General features: G+C 55.7%; 3 protein-coding genes across 3 annotated transcripts; all 3 read left to right on the top strand.

Annotated features, from left to right (window-relative positions):
- The first annotated feature begins 85 nt into the window (after window positions 1-85).
- Window positions 86-2,046, top strand: LAMTOR2 (late endosomal/lysosomal adaptor, MAPK and MTOR activator 2). Its single transcript, XM_058042717.1, has 4 exons — window positions 86-184; window positions 1,212-1,374; window positions 1,490-1,579; window positions 1,838-2,046. The coding sequence occupies exons 1-4, from the start codon at window positions 117-119 to the stop codon at window positions 1,892-1,894; spliced, it is 378 nt and encodes a 125-aa protein (XP_057898700.1). The 5' UTR covers window positions 86-116; the 3' UTR covers window positions 1,895-2,046.
- A 2,324-nt stretch (window positions 2,047-4,370) lies between these two features.
- Window positions 4,371-8,042, top strand: RAB25 (RAB25, member RAS oncogene family). The gene is made up of 5 exons (XM_058042716.1): window positions 4,371-4,410; window positions 5,493-5,688; window positions 5,799-5,992; window positions 6,817-6,897; window positions 7,912-8,042. The coding sequence occupies exons 1-5, from the start codon at window positions 4,371-4,373 to the stop codon at window positions 8,040-8,042; spliced, it is 642 nt and encodes a 213-aa protein (XP_057898699.1).
- A 1,499-nt stretch (window positions 8,043-9,541) lies between these two features.
- Window positions 9,542-20,095, top strand: LOC131095036 (ras-related protein Rab-11A-like). The gene is made up of 6 exons (XM_058042629.1): window positions 9,542-9,581; window positions 16,235-16,356; window positions 17,477-17,550; window positions 18,408-18,601; window positions 19,264-19,344; window positions 19,956-20,095. Exons 1-6 carry the CDS (start codon window positions 9,542-9,544, stop codon window positions 20,093-20,095), a joined length of 651 nt encoding a protein of 216 aa, XP_057898612.1.
- Window positions 20,096-20,567: the final 472 nt, after the last annotated feature.

The following is a 20,567-nucleotide window of genomic DNA, read 5'->3' as shown; positions in this document are numbered from 1 at the left end:
AGCGGCGGGGCAGGGCGGGACTACAACCCCCAGAATGCTGCGGGCCCGGCGCGGCCCCGTGACGGCGCGGCCCGGCGCGGCCGCACCCCCGCCCCGCGGTGCCGGCGGCGGCGGCCATGCTGCGGCCCAAGGCCCTGACGCAGGTGCTCAGCCAGGCCAACACCGGCGGCGTCCAGAGCACGCTGTGAGTGCGGGGGGCCGGGTGGGGGGAGCCTTTCACCGAGCGGGCACCGCGGGCAGCGAGCGCTCCGTGATGCGGGGTGACGCCCCTGAGGGGAGATGCTTTCCCTGCCCGGGAATGGTTCCCTCGTACCGACCCCGGTGGATACTGCCGCTGTCCGTGCCCCAGGGGATGCTGCCCCTGCCCGGAGATGCTGCCTGCCCCAGGGGATGCTGCCCCTGTCCCTGCCCCAGACCCTAACCGTGCTCCTGTTCATGTCCCTGAAGCTGCCTCGGCCGTGCCGCCCCTGTCCCTGCACCGGGGAATGCTCCCTATTCCTGTCCTGGGAATGCTGTCCGTACCCAAGGATGCTGCCTGCTTTTCCCCAGCCCTTGCCCCCGCCTGCTAATGCTCCTTTCCCTTGCCCCTGCCCAGGGATGCTCCTGCCCCTGTCCCTGCACTGGAGGATGCTCCTGCCCCTGCCCTGGGAATGCTGCCCCTGCCCAAGGATGCTGCCTGCTTTTCCCCTGCCTCTGCCCAGGGATGTTCCTTGCCCCTGCCCAGGGATGCTGCCTGTCCCTGCCCAGCGTTGCTCCTTGCCTTGCTCCTGCCCCTGCCCAGGGATGCTCGCTGTCCCTGCCTGGGAAAGGTGAGAGGCCCTTCCAGGAGTGAGCTTGAGACTGAGACCACACACCCTGCATGGAGCTGGGCTGCAGATGGTGCTGGCACTGTGCACAGTGTGTGGGGCTCCTGGTGCCTGGTGCACAGTGCAAGGGCCACACACAGAGCTGGGGCTGTGCACAGTGTTTGTCCCCCAGGCTCATGCCCAGCCTGTGGCAGGTCCTGCTGCTTCACCAGACAGATCCTGCACTGCCCTGCTCGGGCCTGGGGACACTGCAGAACTTTCTGGCTTTGAAGCCCCCAAACCCCTGCGGAGTGGGAGTGTGTTGGGAGCAGTGCTTGGGACTGGGTGGGAGGGTTTGTTCTTCCCCTGGTGCTGAAAGTGTTCTGCTGTTAGAGGCATCAGTTTGCCCTGCTGTGTCCTTGCCAGGCTGCTGAACAACGAGGGCTCCTTGCTTGCCTACTCTGGCTATGGGGACACTGATGCCAGGGTCACTGCAGCCATCGCCAGCAACATCTGGGTGGCCTACGACAAAAACGGGCACCAGGCCTTCAATGAGGACAACCTGAAATTCATCCTCATGGACTGCATGGTATGTGGGGCTGGAGCCCGCCCTGCCCTCCCTGGGGCCGTGCCCGTGGTGCCAGGGCCCTGCTGGGGCTCCAGGCCGAGCTGGGGTGCCATGGGTGCTGTTTCTCCCCGGGCAGGAGGGGCGAGTGGCCATCACACGGGTGGCAAACCTGCTGCTCTGCATGTACGCCAAGGAGACGGTCGGGTTTGGGATGCTGAAAGCCAAGGTAAGGGCTGGGGAGGCTGCAGGGCTGCATCCCTGCTCTGGTGTGGGGAGGAGCTGTTGAACAGCATTGGGGTGGAAGGGCTGGAGGAAGCTGCCTGGGACCCTCTGCACCTTGCAGAGACTCCTCTGTCTCCCTTCCCCCCGGTGACACCTTTTTAAGGTTCTAAACTGAAATATAAATTACAATAAACAAGCGAGCAGTGGGCACATGTGTTTCAGAACCCACCTGAGCGTGTCTCATGCCATTCTCTGCTTGCAGGCACAGGCACTGGTCCAGTACCTGGAGGAGCCACTCACACAGGTGGCTGCATCGTGAGCAGGCAGTGGAGAGCTCTGACAGCATCACCATCACCACCGTGGGTTGGGCATGAGAGGCCCCACGGGCATCCCAGAGCTCCAGTGTGGTCTGAACAATAATGTGGCAGGAATCCAGAATCTGGGGTGAATAAAGTGTGTTTGATGCTTGTGTCCACTGTGTCTGTTGTTGGGGGAGCTGAGGGGTTACACAGCCAGACTGGGCTGTCTTGGTTTCAAAAGGAATTCAAACAATTCCTTGTTTGCTAAGGAATGCAGGAGCTTCTTCTGAAATGGAAAATGTAAACCACATTTCCCACATTTTTTCCAAATTGCTATAAATTTTAAATTAAGGGGCTCTCAGGCAAAAATATGGGAGCAGGGAATAACAGTTCTCTTTAATAGGGAAGAAAATAAAAAGAACACAGTAAACTAAAACGACACTGCCAGAGTCAGAACACCACCTGACACCCTGTTGGTCAGGGTGTTGGCAGTAGTCCCATTGGAAATGTGGCTGCAGCCCTCCTGCAGTGCCAGGTGTGGTTCTGTTGGAGCAGGGATCCTGTAGAAAAGGTGTAGTCTTCCTCTAAAGATCCAGGGGAAGAGAGCAGCTGTTCCTCTGGGGAAATCCAGTAGAGAAAAGCCATGCTGGTATCCCAGAATCTCCACTTTATATCGGGGTGGAATGCTTGGCTCTTCCCTCTGGGCTCACATCTCACACTGGGATGCTGTAGTTCTTATCAGTCATGCAGTGATATTCAATAGCCTGTTATCAGCAGATGTCTCCCCAGGTGTGGAAGAGATAAGGAACACTGCCCGCCTAACAGAAGACAACTGCCACACAGATGGGAAATAGAATACAATTAGTTTGACAATCCAGGACAGTGGTCAGTGTTTGGGAGGTGCCCATCGCCCTGGGGAAAGACTAGAGGTTGTTGTCAAAGGAGGGGGGTTCCGACAGAGCCGAGCCCCGGCACAGCCCTGCAGGTCACCCTGGGCTAGCTGGGGGTGCTGGGGGCTCCTTCCCATCCCTATTTCCCTGCCTTTCACACGATGGCAGCAGAGGCGAGGGAACATCCGGAGCGGCTGGAGCCGGGCTGGGCGGGGGCACAGCTCCTGGCACAGCTGCCCTCGCTGCCATGCCATCCCTACCCCACAGTGCCCCGCTGTGCCTTTGCTGCCATCGCTGCCCGCGATGCCATCGCCCCCGTCCGCTCCCCGTGCTGCCCTCTCGGCCGTGCCACCCTCCCCGTGCTGCCCCCCGTGTCCTGCCCTCGCACCCTCCCTGTCACTACAGGACACGACACGGCGCGCACGCACTGCTGTTCTCAAGGCAAAAAAAGGGACGTTTATTTTCTGACTCCAACATTTACAGATTTCCAAAAGCGACAGTGGATTGGAGGGTGACAGTGCCACCTCTCCAACGACACCGGACAACGCAACAGTCCGTCAAATTTCTCCTCCTCCACAAAAGAATGCAAAACAATGAGTTACTCACAGGAAGTGAGAAAGTTCGTTACAAGAATGTAAACATCAGAAGGCTTGGAAAAATCTTAAAAAATCAGGGCGACACCCTCCCTGCCGCGCTGCCCGTGATGCCCTCTGTGTCCTGTGCGGGCTGCCCGTGGGCATCCTCCGTGCCCACGGTGCCCGTGCTGTTGGTACTGCCCTCTGTGCCCACGCTGTCGGTGCTGCCCTGGCACCCTCCGTGCCCACACTGTCCGTGCTGTCGGTGCTGCCCGTGATGCCCTCCGTGCCCACGGTGTTGGTGCTGCCCTGGCACCCTCCATGCTCACGCTGCCCGTGCTGTCGGTGCTGCCCGTGATGCCCTCCGTGCCCATGGTGTTGGTGCTGCCCTGGCACCCTCCATGCCCACGCTGACCGTGCTGCCCGTGATGCCCTCCGTGCCCACGCTGTCGGTGCTGCCCTGGCACCCTCCACGCTCACGCTGCCCGTGCTGTCGGTGCTGCCCGTGATGCCCTCCGTGCCCATGGTGTTGGTGTTGCCCTGGCACCCTCCACGCTCACGCTGCCCGTGCTGTCGGTGCTGCCCGTGATGCCCTCCGTGCCCATGGTATTGGTGCTGCCCTGGCACCCTCCATGCCCACGCTGCCCGTGCTGTCGGTGCTGCCCGTGCTGTCGGTGCTGCCCTCGCCGCCCCAGCCTGCCCGCACTCGGATCGGTCCCTGGCTCCTCCTCCCGCCGCCCCGTGACCGTCCCAGGGGTGACATTACCTGCCCAACCTGCGCTGCGACACCCGGTCCCACCCCTTGAGTCAAGCGGCCGCGCTGTCGCCAGCTCGGCCTCTCCCTGCCCGCTGTCCCGGACCCTCCGCTGCCCCGGACCCCCCTCTCGCTCCCGGCACAGAGGAAGCTCCGGTGGCTCCGTGCGCTCCCTCGGTGCCTCCGCCCCGCCCGGTGCTCGGGGCTCGGCAGCGGGAAGGAGGAAAGGCAAAGGCAGGGCGGCCCTGCAGGGCGGGCGGGCGGCGGCCGGGGCGACATGGGCAGCGCCGAGGAGGATTATAACTTTGTCTTCAAGGGTGAGTCCTGCTCTCGGTGTGATCCCACTTCCCCAAAAGGAGGGGAGCAGAAATCCAGGGGCTGCGGGGAGGGAACGTGGGTGCCCTTTCCCCAAGGGTGGCTGTGCCCTGAGCTGGCACCGTGTTGATGATTCCCTGCAGCTGTGGTGGGCACCGGGAGCTACGGAGGGGGCAGGCAGTGAGGCCAGCCAGGGCTGGTGAGCAGCAGAAAGGTCCACAGGGACGCGGGGAGATCCACACTCACCCCAAGGCTGAAGGTGTGCAGTGCCAGGCAAATTGCTGTTATGGGATAGGGCGGGTGTGGAAACTGGGGCTGAGTGTGTGAGACAAATGCCATGAGAGCCTGTAACCCCTGAGAGCAGTGGGCATTGAAATGCCATTTCCTGCAGCGACCTGGGCAGTGGCACATGCTGAGGACATGGGGGTCAGAGCTGAGCTGCAGAAATGGGGGCACAGCCTCACACCTCCCATGCTGAGCTCCTTGGGCCCACCTGGTCACTGCCAGGTGCTGGTGGCTGGACTCTGCTTGGGCTCAGTGCCCCCTTTGGGCAAGTGGGCACAGACAGGGTCTGGTGTGCCACCCGTCCTGGGTGCCCACTGCAGCAGGGTGACCCAGGGCTCACCAACATCCTCTGCAGCCCTGCTCCTGCTGCCCAGCAGCCATGACCCCCCTGACCAGCACTAGGGAGCACAGCTGGGCTCCCACGGGGACCCTGTTTGCTGAAGGAGTGACCCCATCAGGGGTTAAACCCACACAGCTGCCCAGGCTGGGGCACCCAACAAAGCGAGCAATGCCTGTGCAACCAGTGCTGGTAGCTGGGGCAGCACAGTGAGATTGATTTCCTTCCTTCCTTCCTTCCTTCCTTCCTTCCTTCCTTCCTTCCTTCCTTCCTTCCTTCCTTCCTTCCTTCCTTCCTTCCTTCCTTCCTTCCTTCCTTCCTTCCTTCCTTCCTTCCTTCCTTCCTTCCTTCCTTCCTTCCTTCCTTCCTTCCTTCCTTCCTTCCTTCCTTCCTTCCTTCCTTCCTTCCTTCCTTCCTTCCTTCTCCTTCTCCTTCTCCTTCTCCTTCTCCTTCCCCCCACAGTTGTGCTGATTGGTGAGTCAGGGGTGGGCAAGACAAACCTGCTGTCTCGTTTCACCCGCAACGAGTTCAACCACGACAGCCGCACCACCATCGGCGTGGAGTTCTCCACGCGCACCATCCTGGTGGGAGACGCCGCGGTCAAGGCTCAGATCTGGGACACGGCGGGGCTGGAGCGCTACCGCGCCATCACCTCCGCGTAAGGACCTCAGAGCCGGCCCTGCTGGGGCTTGGCTGCAGCCCAACGGGTGACAATGGGTGCTGGGGGAGGGATCTGGAGCAGGGAATGATGGTGGGGGTCTCTCACAGGTATTACCGGGGGGCTGTGGGTGCTCTGGTGGTGTTTGATATCACCAAGCACCAGACGTACGACGTGGTGGATCGCTGGCTGAAGGAGCTCTACGACCACGCTGAGGCCAGCATCGTTGTCATGCTGGTGGGGAACAAGACCGACCTCGCACAGGCTCGAGAGGTGCCCATGGAGGAGGCCAAAATGTTTGCAGGTACAGGCTGGAACTCCCCCGCAGGGCTGGGGGCTTGAGAACCTCCCCAACAGTGTGGACCTGCACCTCTAAAGGTGCTCCAGATTGGAGCCATGGCACCTGAACACCTCTAAAGGTGCTCCAAATTGGAGTCATGGGGCTGAACACCTCTAAAGGTGCTCCAGGTTGGAGCCATGGGGCTGAACACCTCTAAAGGTGCTCCAGATTGGAGCCATGGCACCTGAACGCCTCTAAAGGTGCTCCAGATTGGAGCCATGGCACCTGAACGCCTCTAAAGGTGCTCCAGATTGTAGCCATGGGGCTGAACACCTCGAAAGGCGCTCCAGGTTGGAGCCATGGCACCTGAACACCTCTAAAGGTGCTCCAGATTGGAGCCATGGGGCTGAACACCTCCAAAGGTGCTCCAGATTGGAGCCATGGCACCTGAACATCTCTAAAGGTGCTCCAGGTTGGAGCCATGGTACCTGAACACCTCCAAAGGTGCTCCAGATTGGAGCCATGGCACCTGAACACCTCTAAAGGTGCTCCAGATTGGAGTCATGGGGCTGAACACCTCTAAAGGTGCTCCAGATTGGAGCCATGGCACCTGAACACCTCTAAAGGTGCTCCAAATTGGAGTCATGGCACCTGAACACCTCTAAAAGTGCTCCAGATTGGAGCCATGGCACCTGAACACCTCTAAAGGTGCTCCAGATTGGAGCCATGGCACCTGAACACCTCCAAAGGTGCTCCAGATTGGAGCCATGGCACCTGAACACCTCCAAAGGTGCTCCAGGTTGGAGCCATGGGGTCAGCATCATCTCAGGGGTCTCCTCTCCTTGCAGACAACAACGGGCTGCTGTTTGTGGAGACCTCGGCGCTGGACTCCACCAATGTTGAGGAAGCATTCGAGACCATCCTGAAGGGTACAGGCGCTGCTGCTGTGCTGCAGCAGGTCCCAGGGGGTGCAGGGCTGGGCAGATGATGTGCAGCACTTCTCTCCCTGCTCCACTTGAGCTATTTGGGGCTATTTTCATGAGGTCTTTTGGTGTTGCCTCTCTGTCTGCTTTGGTTTTCAGCCTTTGGTGCTGGGCGTTTCACTCCCCACACCCGAAGCTTTGTTCTCACGGCCCCTGGGCGTCCCTGAAGCCCCAGGAGCTGCTTCTCCCCCATAATCTCCAGTCTCCTTCCTGTTGTCCTGGGCTCATGACTTGGTGTCTCCAGCATCCTGCCAAACCGGCTGGGGGGACCTGGGGGGCCAAGGATGGAGTCCAAGAGCAGCTCTCCAGGAATGCAGCATCCAGGCAGTGAGGTGTGCTGTGCCATGCAGTGCTGTCCCATGCCATGCAGTGCTGTTCCATGCCATGCTGAGCCGTGCCAAGCCATGCAGTGCTGTTCCATGCCATGCCATGCTGAGCCAGCCTGGCCCAGTGAGCTGCCAGCCCCAGCACAGGGTGAAGCACTAATCCCAGGTTGGGCAAGAGGAAATGGCCCAAGCACAGGGTGTTCCCCAAGCGCTGCAGGGAATGCAGGCCCTGTCCCTTGTTGTCTTTATCTTATTGCAAAAGTTCCATGCATCCTCAGTGATTGCTCATGGGCAGCTCCTCACAGCCCTGCCAGCAAACTCCAGCTGTCTTCTCGACCATCTAACCTACTCTTTTATAGCACTCATCCTTATCGTGGCCTATTAAGAGCAGGCCTGTTCCTAACCTTTGGTAATTAGCACAGCTCCGACTCCTCCGAGATGAGGATGAGATTCCCTTCTGCACTATTTCTTACGTTCTATCCCTCACCCCTTGTCACCCCTGTGCTGTGCAGAGGCGAAGGGGAGCCACCAGCACACCCAGCAGTGGGGGCTGCAGGCTTGAAGCTGTCCCTGCATCCCCAGGGGGCTTTGCCTGACACACAGACCCCCCTCCCCAGCACTTCTTCTTTTGCAGAAATCTTCCACAAAGTGCAGAAGCAGAAGCAGAGGAGCAGCCAGAGCAACACGGTGTCACTTGCCAGTGAGAGCCCTGCGAGCACAGCCCCAGCACAGGCAGAGAGGCGCCCGTGCTGCGTGGCCCTCTGAGCACCCCAGCACGTCCCCAGGGACCCCCACAAGCCCGGGACACACCAGTGGCCCCCAGCACCAGCTGGTGCCACCCTGCCCGCAGTGCCACCCCTGTCCTGGTGCAGTGGGGTCCAGCAGCCTGGACAGGGAGGGGTTAAATTGTGCCATAAACAGCGAGAAGCCGCAGTTCCAGGAGCTCTGTTGCATTTTTGCTGGGCCCTGATTAGCATCACCATTGTCACCAATTGTTTCAGCCCTTCTGGACCTGCAGGGCAAAATGACCAGGACACCCTCTGGGGAAGGAGCCAGGAGGTTCTGGGCAGGATCGTGCCAGCAACAGGAGCATCTCTGATCACCTGTGGCTCCTGTAGGGCCACCCTGTGCCCTGCACGGAGATGAGGCTGCCCTGCAGGTGTCTGTCCCACCAGGGACTGCTCTGGGGTGTGAAGTGGCAGCGCTCAGCCCTTGGCTGTCCCGGCAGGGCCCGGTGCCACGGGGCAGGGAGCAGCTCCGTGTCCAGCAGGGGCGTGACACAATCATTAAAGGACTTGTGAAATGCAGGTTTACTGAGCTGGAATTCCTGCGTGTTTGCGCTCCACGCCCTGGGGCTCCCCACCTTCATAATGTGCTGAATGAAGATCGTGGCCTCCAAAGCTGCCCGGCTGGATGCCAAGGCTCCCCTGTGCCCCCTCCTACCCCGATGCCATGGCCCCTGTGCCCCCTCCTACCCCGATGCCAAGGCTCCCCTGTGCCCCCTCCTACCCCGATGCCATGGCCCCTGTGCCCCCTCCTACCCCGATGCCAAGGCTCCCCTGTGCCCCCCTACCCCGATGCCATGGCCCCTGTGCCCCCTCCTACCCCGATGCCAAGGCTCCCCTGTGCCCCCTCCCACCCCGATGCCATGGCCCCTGTGCCCCCTCCTACCCCGATGCCATGGCCCCTGTGCCCTCCCACCCTAAAGCTGGGCTCATCCTGTGCCCCCTCTCCCACACTAAAGCCGTGCCCCCTGTGCCCCTTCCCACCCTAAAGCCATGCCCCCTCTCCCACCCTAAAGCCGTGCCCCCCGTGCCCCTTCCCACCCTAAACCCGTGCCGCCCGTGCCCCCTCCCCACGCAGCCTTTCCCAGTTTAGCTCCCCCGTTTGATCTTTATCAGTTCAGACAATGACGCAGCCTCTGCCGGCTATCTGAAACCCCTCGGAACGGGGATAATTCCCGCTGGATCCTCGTGTTTTCACTGGATTTCCCTTTGCACCAGCCCCGCTCCGTGTCACACGCGGGCTCTGCGCGGGGCGCGCTGTCCCCATCAGGAGCGCACACAGGCGCTGCCGTGTCCCTGCCCCCTCACCTGGCCCAGGTGAGCGCACCTGAGTGTGACGGGCAGCCCTGGCCGCCAATGGGCGCGGAGCAGGAAAGGCTGTGGCCACCAATGGGTGCCTGGGGACAGCCCCTGGCCGGGCTGGGAAGGGCCGGAAATCCCAGTTGGCCCAGTGGGAGCGGGGCTGTGGAGCTGGGAGAGATGCGGGGCAAGGACGATGAGTACGATTATCTCTTCAAAGGTGGGTCTGCTGCCCCTGCCCGCCGTGCCCGTGCCAGCTCTGAGCCCGCTGCGGGCACCCCTGGTGTGGGGCGGGAGCTGGGGCTGGGATAGAACACTGAGCCCCCAGTTCATGGGATGGGGAACTGGGGCTTGGACTGGGATAGAGCACTGAGCCCCCCGTTCATGGTGGGGGCTTGTACTGGGGTAGAGCACTCAGCTCCCAGTTCATGGGATGGGGAACTGGGGCTTGGACTGGGATAGAACACTCAGCTCCCAGTTCATGGTGGGGGCTTGGACTGGGATAGAACACTCAGCTCACAGTTCATGGGATGGGGGGCTTGGACTGGGATGGAACACTCAGCTCCCAGTTCATGGGATGGAGAACTGGGGCTTGGACTGGGATGGAACACTCAGCTCCCAGTTTATGGTGGGGGCTTGGACTGGGATGGAGCACTCAGCTCCCAGTTCATGGTGGGGGCTTGGACTGGGATAGAACACTCAATTCCCAGTCCAGGGGATGGGGAACTAACTGGGGCTTGTACTGGGATAGAGCACTCAGCTCCCAGTTCACGTTGGGGGCTTGGACTGGGATAGAACACTCAATTCCCAGTTCACAGGACGGGAGGGGGGGCTTGCTGTGGTGTCTCACTGTGCTGTGCAGGAGGGTGGGTGCTGCTGAGGCTGAGGTGGTCAGAGGGTTTGCTAGAGCTGCTCCTGTGGTTTGATGCTCATCACAGCTGCTCTTGGCTCCTGAGCAGGGGGCTGCAGCCCCAGCCCGAGTGTGCAGTGCCCTGGAGGGTGGCTGTGGCCAGGACAGGGTGGCTGTGACCACAGCAGGGTGGCTGTGGAAGGGTGGCCAGGGCAGGGTGGCTGTGACCATGGCAGGGTGGCTGTGACCGTGGTTGTGACTGTGGCCAGGACAGGGTGACTGTGACCATGGCAGGGTGGCCGTGACTGTGACCATGGCAGGATGGCTGTGACCATGGCAGGGTGCTGGGGAGGGCTGCTCCGTGGGACTCTGTGGGTGCTGTGTCAGGCCCTGAGCACCCATGGGTGCTCTGCTCTGCGGCGCTGGGTGAAGGGAGCCCAGCTGAGAGCTGAGTGATCTCCCCCAGGAGAGGAAGCCCTGCTGCTCCCCAGCATCCAGGGACCCTTCCTGGTGCTGGTCATGCTCTGACCTCTCTGCTGTGCCCAGGAAGGGTGGGGGACAGGGACAGGCTCTTGGAGACATGACATTGGCATTTCTGCCCAGTACCCCCATCCCTGTGCATGCCATGCACTCTGCTGTGGCCAAAGCAGTGCTGGGGAAGCAAAGGGACATCCTGGCAATGCCACAGCTGCCTCCTGAGCTGTAAAATCCAGGCTGTGAGCTCACCTGTGAGTCAGCCTACCCACTCAGGCCTGCCTGCAAGGCCCTGAGTAATTCCAGCCAGCACAGGACGTAATTCCAGCCAGCCACGCTCTGGTAGCCCCTGGCTCCCTGCACACCTCCCCTGGCTGCTGCCCAGGAAAATCCTCCTGCCTGGAGTCACTCTGGCACCTGAGATGGGGGAAACTCTGATGCTGAGTGGTGGTGCCTGCAGTGGGGTGCCCAGGCAGGAGCTCCTCCAGCTGCTTTATTCTGCATTTCCCACCCGGTGCTGTGCCAGCTGCGTGGCTCCGAGGGGCCTTCAGCTCATGGTCCTTGTATGTCTGTCCATCCCCTGTTGTTCTTCCCCTGGGAGCAGCTCACCACAGGCTCTTCATCCCCTCCTGGCTCTCAGGGTGTCCCATCCCACTGATACCTCTGCTGTGTGTGACCAGGTCTGAGGATGAGGGAAGAGACGAGGATCTGACTCCATGTTTCAGAAGGCTTGATTGATTATTTTATGATATATATTACATTAAAACTATACTAAAAGAATAGAAGAAAGGATTTCATCAGAAGGCTGGCTAAGAATAGAAAAAGAAAGAATGAATAACAAAAGCTTGTGGCTCAGACTCTCTGTCCGAGCCAGCTGACTGTGATTGGCCATTAATTAGAAACAACCACATGAGACCAATCCCAGATCCACCTGTTGCATTCCACAGCAGCAGATAACCATTGTTTACATTTTGTTCCTGAGGCCTCCCAGCTTCTCAGGAGGAAAAACCCTAAGGAAAGGATTTTTCATAAAATGTGTCTGTGACAGCCATGTCTGTGAAACGGGACAAAACCCCCCTGTTCTGACTTATGGGTTCTGCATCATCAGCGTGCATCCTGGGAATCTGCTATCCCCATGTTCTCAATTTTGACCTCTCCCACCAAAAACTTGGTCAATCTGGAGGTTGTCCTGGCCAGCAGCTCACAGGTGAGGAGGTCCCAGGTGCTTTGGGGTTTCCTCCTTTCTGAGTCGAGCTTGAAGCGACTTGGCTTGGCAGAGGTCAGGTTGTCTGCTCAGGAATTTTTTCTCTGATGGTGTGCCTCTTCCCAGGCTGGGATTCAGCTTCTGGTGTTCAGTGGTCTGAGCTCATCAGCCCGAGCCCAGCCCAGCTGCCCACCCAGGAGTGCCAGGATCTCAGGGTTTATGTGGTTGAGAAGACCCCGAGGTATCAGAAAGTCTCTTTTTCCCAGCCCCGAGATCGAAGAAGGAGTCAGGATTCTTCTGTTCTGGTTTTCAATGTTGTTTATTCTCTGTTATTTCTAACATTCTTTTTCTGACCTGCTATGGCCTGTCCAGCAGGTCAGTTCGTGGCACATAGACCACCTTGAGGCAGTGTTATCTTTTTATACTGAAAACTATGTGTACATTATTCACAGTAACTTCCCGATACCTATCACTTATGTTAGACAGTGAGTTTCTACCTTAAACCAATCCAAAAGTGCCACCATCACAGCAGAAGATGGAGGCCAAGAAGAAGAAAGAAGAAGGACAAGGCACACCCAAACCCCTCCATCTTGGCTTCTGAAGCCCCACTCTAAAAACCCCAAAGTTTAATTTTTTCACCCTGTGACAAACTGTCATTATGCTTAAACTCTTGTGGCTTGTAAATCTTCACATAAAGTTGGCGATTTTCTCCATGGGTTAAAATGAAAGGTGCAGGGGTCTGTGGCTTTGTGCCAAGGTCTCTGAGTCCCCAGCAAGGGGCTGGAGCCCTCCAGGGAACCCAGAGGAGTTTCCTGGGTTCTGACCATGGTGGTCTCTGGAGTCCTTAAAAGAACAGGAGAACTCAGTTTTCGATGCCAGGGCAGCTCATCCCTTCCAAAGCTGGAGCAAAGTCAAAGGGAAATGCAATGTTCAGGGCCTTGGATTAGTGCTCCCAGGGTGCAGCAGCTCTCCCCCATGAGAAAAGGGAGATTCTCACAGCTGGAAGCAGCATCATCCCCAGTTCCACTGAGGTGGGAGCATCAGCAAAGCACAATGCACACCCCAGCTGTGCAGTGTCCCCTCCTGTGCTGCTGCAGGGGCTCAGGGTGGCTGAGGAGCAGCTCTGGCCGTGGCTGCTCCTCACACCCTTCCCTGGGGCCCTGTGAGGAGCTCCAGGCTGTTTCCATCCCTGCAGTGAGGACAGAAAGTGCCAAATGCTTTTGTGCCTGGCTTAGGGGGTGCTGCTGCAGCTCCTGGAGCCATTCAGGCTCAGGGACAGGGGGCTCATCACCCCCACAGGCTGCAGCACCCACCCTGCACCCCTGGCGTGCCCAAAGCCCTCTGGAGCCTGCCCTGGGGCATGGTGGCACTGCCAGGATGGGCACTGTGGCAGTTGGGCTGGGGAAGCAGCAATTTCCTGTTGGTGAAAAACCAAGCTCGCATCAAAACTTCGGAGCTGGGAAAGTGCTAACGAACCTGGCCTGCATTTCCTGCTGCTTGTGCAGGGCAGTCCAGGCTGCCATGGTGCTCTCAGACCTCCCTGCAGTGGCAGCAGCTGAGAATTCTCCCCAGCAGCTGGGAAAAGGGTGAGGGATGTGACTGTGTTCACAGGGGTCTGAGGATGAGGGAAGAGATGAGGATCTGACTCCGTGTTTCAGAAGGCTTGATTGATTATTTTATGATATAAATTATATTAAAACTGTACTAAAAGAATAGAAGGAAGGATTTCATCAGAAGGGTGGCTAAGAATAGAAAAAGAAGGAATGAATAACAGAGTCTGAGCCAGCTGGGCTGTGATTGGCCATTAATTAGAAACAACCACATGAGACCAATCCCAGATGCACCTGTTGCATTCCACAGCAGCAGATAACCATTGCTTACATTTTGTTCCTGAGGCCTCCCAGCTTCTCAGGAGGAAAAATCCTAAGGAAAGGATTTTTCCTGAGAGATGTCTGTGACACGGGGGAGATTCTGCCCCTCTCCTCCACTTTGGTGGGGTCTCCCAGCACAGGAAAGGTGTGGAGCTCCTTGAAGAAGTTGAGGAGGTCACAGAGATGCTCCAAGGGCTGAGCCAGGCTGGGGGAGCTGGGGATATTCAGCCTGCAGGGAATATTCAGCTCTGGAAATACCTCAGAGCCCCTTCCAGTGCCAAAGGGGCTCCAACAGAGCTGGAGAGGGACTTTGGATGAGGGATGGAGTGACAGGACAATCGGGAATGGCTTCCCACTGCCAAAAGGTAGGGTTGGGTGGGATACTGGGAGGGAATTCTTGGCTGTGAGGGTGGTGAGGCCCTGGCACAGAGAAGCTGTGCCTGCCTCATCCCTGGAAATGTTCTAGGCCAGGCTGGACAGGGCTTGGAGCAACCTGGGATAGTGAACCAAGGGGTGGGACAAGATGAGCTTTACAGTCCCACCCACCCCAAGCACTCTGTGATGCAGTGGAGGAGCTGCCCTTGGCTCCTTCACTGGCTGTCCTGAGCTCTTCCAGCTTCCCCCAGTGATCCCACAGAGCTGCTGGGTTTCCTGCTGGGTTTCCTGGCACCAGCCTGAGGGTTTTGTCAGCTGCACTGGTGTAGGAGGCTTTGCACCGTGCAGGGGAGCCACATCTACGAGCTGGAGCTGAGGGAAGGAGTCATCCAGGCCATGGGGTTGCTGCTTCCCCAGCCCAGCTGCCACAGTGCCACCATGCCCCAGGGCAGGCTCCAGAGGGCTTTGGGCACGCCAGGGGTGCAGGGTGGGTGCTGCAGCCTGTGGGGGTGATGAGCCCCCTGTCCCTGAGCCTGAATGGCTCCAGGAGCTGCAGCAGCACCCCCTAAGCCAGGCACAAAAGCATTTGGCACTTTGTGTCCTCACTGCAGGGATGGAAACAGCCTGGAGCTCCTCACAGGGCCCCAGGGAAGGGTGTGAGGAGCAGCCATGGCCAGAGCTGCTCCTCAGCCGCCCTGAGCCCCTGCAGCAGCACAGGAGGGGACACTGCACAGCTGGGATGTGCATTGTGCTTTGCTGATGCTCCCACCTCAGTGGAACTGGGGATGATGCTGCTTCCAGCTGTGAGAATCTCTCTTTTCTCACGGGGGAGAGCTGCTGCACCCTGGGAGCACTAATCCAAGCCCCTGAACATTGCATTTCCCTTTGACTTTGCTCCAGCTTTGGAAGGGATGAGCTGCCCTGGCATTGAAAACTGAGTTCTCCTGTTCTTTTCAGGACTCCAGAGACCACCATGGTCAGAACCCAGGAAACTCCTCGGGGTTCCCTGGAGGGCTCCAGCCCCTTGCTGGGGGCTCAGAGACCTTGGCACAAAGCCACAGGACCCCTGCACCTTTCATTTTAACCCATGGAGAAAATCGCCAACTTTATATGAGGATTTACAAGTCGTGAGAGTTTATGAAGAATGATAGTTAGTTTGTCACAGGGTGAAAATGTAGGATTTTGGGGTTTTTTGGAATGGGGGCTTCAGAAGCCAAGATGGAGGGATTTGGGAGTGCCCTCCTGTCCCATGAACTGGGAATTGAGTTGGGAACTGGGGAGATGTGTCCCACAGCTGGGTGAAGTGTCTGAGTGCACCTGGGCAATGAGCAGGATAGGCAGTGAAGGAATTAAAAAATAACTTAAAAATTAAAACCAAAACCTGTTGAGTCATAAACTCAACAAACTAGACTGGGGAGGTGTGTGATAAAGCTCCTCCAGAGCCTGTTTCACCAGGTTTTACAGGAACCAAGCCTGATCTGGGACAGGCACAAAGTGCATTTAACCCACACCCAGGAACTTCCCAGCTCATGGACTGCAGCAGAGGAGGAGGAGGATGCTTCCTTTCCAACCATGTCTAAAAGTCCTGCAGAGTGCCCTCAGGGCTGGAGGGCACTCAGGGTTGGCAAGAGGAGCCCCAGCTCTGCCTGGCTCTCCCTGCACACTCCTGGCCCTGCTTTTCTGCCCATTTTGGGTACATCAGTGCAGATCATCAGTGCTTTCCCATCCCCCATGGGGAGGGAAGGGGGAAAGGAGGGGACAGTTCGGCGTTCCTTTAGTTAAATTTTATAACAATGGTTTTTCAGGCCATAGATCTCGGAGAGAGGAATTTATGATAGAATTTGTTTTATTTTTAGGGTTGGCTTTTGTTTTAGGGGGGTTGCATCCAACCCCTCCACTTCTGGTAACTTCCCAGTGCTGTCAGGGATTTTCTCAAGGGGATTTACAGGCAGCAGTGACGCTGCTGGGAGGGATGGAGGCAGCTCCTCCTGCATGAGATGGAGATGTGGGGACAGATGGGGGATTCCCATCCCTGCCAGGCTGTGCGATGTGGGTTCCCCTTGCCTGGCAGAGCTGACCCTGTGTTTGTGCCCACCCAGTTGTGCTCATCGGGGACTCAGGGGTGGGCAAGAGCAACCTGCTGTCCCGCTTCACCCGCAACGAGTTCAACCTGGAGAGCAAGAGCACCATCGGGGTGGAGTTTGCCACCAGGAGCATCCAGGTGTGTGGTGGTGTTTGTGTTTGCAGGTGTCCTGCGATGAGGGAAGAGATGAGAATGTTGACTCCATGTTCCAGAAGGCTTGATTTATTATATATATTGATTTATTGATATGTAAATTTACTGACATGTATTGATTTATGTGTATATATATAGTGTATAATATAATATACCCACACTATAAATATAAATATAAACATATAAATATTCTAGATAAATATAACTATATTATATTTATATAAATATATATTTATATAAATCATATAAATATCATATAATAGATAACATTTATATAGTATATACAATATTTTATACATTATATTATGCATCATATTTATATAATATGTATATTTCTAATATAAATATCACATTATAAATATTATATAAATATTATAGATAAATGTGTATTTATTTCTAATATATTTCTATTTAAATATATATAAGTATATTTTTATATATATTTAAATATGTATTTTATATATATTTTTATATATAAGTATATATTTATATATATAAGTGTATATATAACTATATATATTTATATATAGTTATATATATAACTATATTATGTTATATTATATTATATTATATTATATTATATTATATTATATTTAATGTTATATTTAATGTTATATTTAATATATTATATTAAAACTATACTAAAAGAATAGAAGAAAGGATTTCATCAGAAGGCTAGCTAAGAATAGAAGAAGAAGAAATAACAAAGGTTTGTGTCTGACTGAGACAGTGCAAACAGCTGGACTGTGATTGGCCATTTATTAGAAACAACCACATGAGACCAATCACAGATGCACCTGTTGCATGGTCAGGTTCAGGGGGCAGTGCTTGGAGTGATGGGTGGTTTGCTAGAGGGGAGTTTATTGATACAAATGACAGAGGTTTGGGTTGGATAATTAAAGAGAAAGTGAGTCATGAAATGTGCATGGGGCTGGTGTTTAGTTGAGGCATATCATTAAACAGGGGGGAAACGATCTTTCTTTAGCTTAAAAGGCTAATAGCAGCAGATAATCATTGTTTGCATTTTGTTCCTGAGGCCTCTCAGCTTCTCAGGAGAAAAAAATCCTAAGGAAAGGATTTTTAATAAAACATATCTGTGACCTAGGTGGACAACAAGACAGTGAAGGCTCAGATCTGGGACACGGCCGGGCAGGAGCGTTACCGCGCCATCACCTCCGCGTGAGTCTCCTTCTTCCAGCTTGGAGCCCTTGTCTGGGGCCCTGCTGTGACCCTGTCCCCTCCCTGTGCCCCCCTGTCCCCAGGTGTGACCCTGCTCACAGGGGTCCCACGATGAGGGAAGAGATGAGCATCTGACTCCATGTTTCAGAAGGCTTGATTTCTTATTTTATAATATATATTATACTAAAACTATACTAAAAGATTAGAAGAATTCATCAGAAGCTAGCTAAGAATAGAAAAAGAAACAATGATAACAAAAGCTTGTGTCTCAGACAGAGAGTCCGAGCCAGCTGGCTTGATTGGCCATTAATTAGAAACAACCACATGAGACCAATCACAGATGCACCTGTTGCATTCCACAGCAGCAGATAATCATTGTTTGCATTTTGTTCTTGAAGCCTCTTGTGGGAATCCACAAAATTAGAGGGTTTTGGGAAAGCTGCAAAAGGCAGGCCTCAGAGACAGCAGAACTGTGGTTAGAGCTAAGCAGCAGCCATGAGATTGGTCAGCAGAAAAATTATTTAAACTGTAGAAAAGCAAGGACAAATAGAACAATGGCCTGTGTATTAACTCAATATGCTTTTGCTTTGTGTGATTGGTCGAGAAGCTTATAAAGTAAGTTGTAACATTAAGTTCTTTGTCTGCTGCCTAAGATGTGAGCTGCTGGCCTCTTCCCATTGCCATAACCATGCAATGAGACTGATGCTGGAAAATAAAACAGCTCAAGGCACGTTCCACAGCAGCCCACATCCCATTTGTGATTTGTAAATAGCCCCCTGCCAGCCACACCTCTCAGCTTCTCAAGAGGAACAATCCTAAGGAAAGGATTTTTGATAAGAGATGTGTGTGACCCCCAGGTACTACCGAGGGGCAGTGGGGGCCCTGCTGGTCTATGACATTGCCAAGTACCTGACGTACGAGAACGCCGAGCGCTGGCTCAAGGAGCTGCAGGACCACGCCGATGCCAACATTGTCATCATGCTGGTGGGCAACAAGAGTGACCTGAGGCACCTGAGGGCTGTGCCCACCGACGAGGCCAGGAGCTTTGCAGGTATCTTCGTGTTGTCGTTACACTGCAAGGGTTCCATATTGCCAGAGTTTCGCACCTCCTTCATGTTTCTCGTGGGCAGCTCCTCTAGTGACTCTTCCTTGTCCTCACAGCAGCCAGCTGAGTCCAGTTTCCCTCCACCAACCAATTCACTCTGTTATAACACTCTTCTTATTGGCTACGGGTGTGGCCTGTTAAAATCAGGCCTGCTCCTGATTTTAATAATTATTAATAATAATAATAATAATAATAATAATTAACCCAACTGCAACTCTTTAGGGGGCCAGATTATTTTCTATACTACCTTTATTACGTATATTCTATCCCCCTACATCTTCCCCCATCCTGTGCAGCCCCTCCTTGTGACCCCTCCCCTCCCAGCAAAGGGAAAAGCTGTGGCTCTTCCATGGAAAGAGATGGGAGCAGGGGCTGGGGGGTCTCTGGCCTTTGAGAAGCCCCAAGGAGGGGACAGGGGACACCAGGGATTTGGGGGTGAGGGCAGGGATGATGTGCACATGGTCCTTCTGCACAGCTCCCTGTGTGGGAGCCAGGGTCAGCACTGGGGACCCCCTCAAGGCCCCCCTGGCATAGTTTGGTCTTTCCCTGCTCCATTCCCACCTGGCTGGAGATCCTGGCGCCCACCTGAGCTCACGCTGTTCTTGCAGAGAAGCATGGGCTGTCCTTCCTTGAGACATCCGCTCTGGATTCCACCAACGTGGAGACGGCTTTCCACAACATCCTCTCGGGTAAGGGGCACCCAGGAAAGGCAGGGACAGGAGTGTGGAGATGGCTTTGGACGTTGTGGCCTCTCAGGACAACCCCTGGGAGCCTGGGTGGGCTCTGGCTTGGAATCCTGCTGCCCTTCTTGGGGAGAGGTGGGCAGCTGTGTGTTTGTGGAGGGTGTGATGGTGTTCACAGGGGGATCTGAGGATGAGGGAAGAGATGAGGGTCTGACTCCACGTTTCAGGAGGCTTGATTTATTATTTTATGATATATATTATATTAAAACTATACTAAAAGAATAGAAGAAAGGATTTCATTAGAAGGCCAGCTAAGACTAGAATAAGAAGGAATTATAACAAAGACTTGTGGCTCAGACGGTCTGTCTGAGGCAGCTAACTGTGATTGGCCATTAATTAGAAACAATTAACATGGGCCAATCACAGATCCACCTGTTGCATTCCACAGCAGCAGATAATCATTGTTTACATTTTGTTCCTGAGGCCTCCCAGCTTCTCAGGAGGAAAAATCTTAAGGAAGGGATTTTCCATAAAAGATGTCTGTGACAGGAGGGAGCAGATCCCCCACTGAAATACTTATTTAAAGAACATTTTCCCTTCCCCTCTCTCTCTGGCAGAGATCTACCACATCGTGTCGCAGAGGCAGATCACAGGACAGCCAGAGTCCGAGTTTGGCCCCTCCACCTCCATCGAGCCCATCCAGGTGCTGCCCACGCAGCAGGAGGCCAGGCAGGCACCGTGCTGCCAGAACATCTGAGCCCCTGGGCTGCCCCCACCGTGCCCCCCAGCTCCTGGTGGCATCCCCAGCCTGCAGCTCTGGGCAGGGCAGTGAGCTCTGCCTGCTGCTTGTGCACCGTCCCCCTGCTCTTGTGCTGCTCTGCCCGTGTTTGTGTAGGACCGACAAAAACAGGGGGGAGGCAAAGCAGGAGGGTGTCCCCCCTCTCCCCATGCCATCCCCTGTGTCCCTGCTCCCTTCAGCCCTGCAGGCACACTCACTGGGTGGCACTGAGCAAGTCTGAACGTGCTGAGTCCCTGTTTGGTGACACCCTGGGTGTGGAGGGGACACTGGGTGCCTCCTTCTCCTGCCTGCTGAGGCCAGCAGTGATGTGTCCTGTGGTGCCCAGCCCTGTCTCTTCATCCCTGAGAGCTGGGAGTGCCTCTGGGGCCATCCAGGGAGGGCTGTGGGGGTGCCTCTGTGTTTCTGTGTGACCCCAGCCAAGGGAAAAGCT

This window comes from Melospiza georgiana, chromosome 33 (genome assembly GCF_028018845.1).
Source record: "Melospiza georgiana isolate bMelGeo1 chromosome 33, bMelGeo1.pri, whole genome shotgun sequence".
Classification (NCBI taxonomy): Eukaryota; Metazoa; Chordata; class Aves; order Passeriformes; family Passerellidae; genus Melospiza; species Melospiza georgiana.
Note: the sequence above shows the minus strand (reverse complement) of the source record. Positions and strands in the feature narration are given on the sequence as shown.

Excerpts from the sequence above, each read along its gene's own strand:
- RAB25 (XM_058042716.1), top strand. The coding sequence starts at position 4,371 with ATGGGCAGCGCCGAGGAGGATTATAACTTTGTCTTCAAGG. Across the intron at positions 4,411-5,492 it reads TTATAACTTTGTCTTCAAGG|TTGTGCTGATTGGTGAGTCA; the intron begins GTGAGTCCTGCT and ends TTCCCCCCACAG. Across the intron at positions 6,898-7,911 it reads ATTCGAGACCATCCTGAAGG|AAATCTTCCACAAAGTGCAG; the intron begins GTACAGGCGCTG and ends CTTCTTTTGCAG.
- LOC131095036 (XM_058042629.1), top strand. The coding sequence starts at position 9,542 with ATGCGGGGCAAGGACGATGAGTACGATTATCTCTTCAAAG. Across the intron at positions 9,582-16,234 it reads GTACGATTATCTCTTCAAAG|TTGTGCTCATCGGGGACTCA; the intron begins GTGGGTCTGCTG and ends GTGCCCACCCAG. Across the intron at positions 18,602-19,263 it reads CGAGGCCAGGAGCTTTGCAG|AGAAGCATGGGCTGTCCTTC; the intron begins GTATCTTCGTGT and ends CTGTTCTTGCAG.
- LAMTOR2 (XM_058042717.1), top strand. The coding sequence starts at position 117 with ATGCTGCGGCCCAAGGCCCTGACGCAGGTGCTCAGCCAGGCCAACACC. Across the intron at positions 185-1,211 it reads GGCGGCGTCCAGAGCACGCT|GCTGCTGAACAACGAGGGCT; the intron begins GTGAGTGCGGGG and ends TGTCCTTGCCAG. Across the intron at positions 1,375-1,489 it reads TCATCCTCATGGACTGCATG|GAGGGGCGAGTGGCCATCAC; the intron begins GTATGTGGGGCT and ends CTCCCCGGGCAG.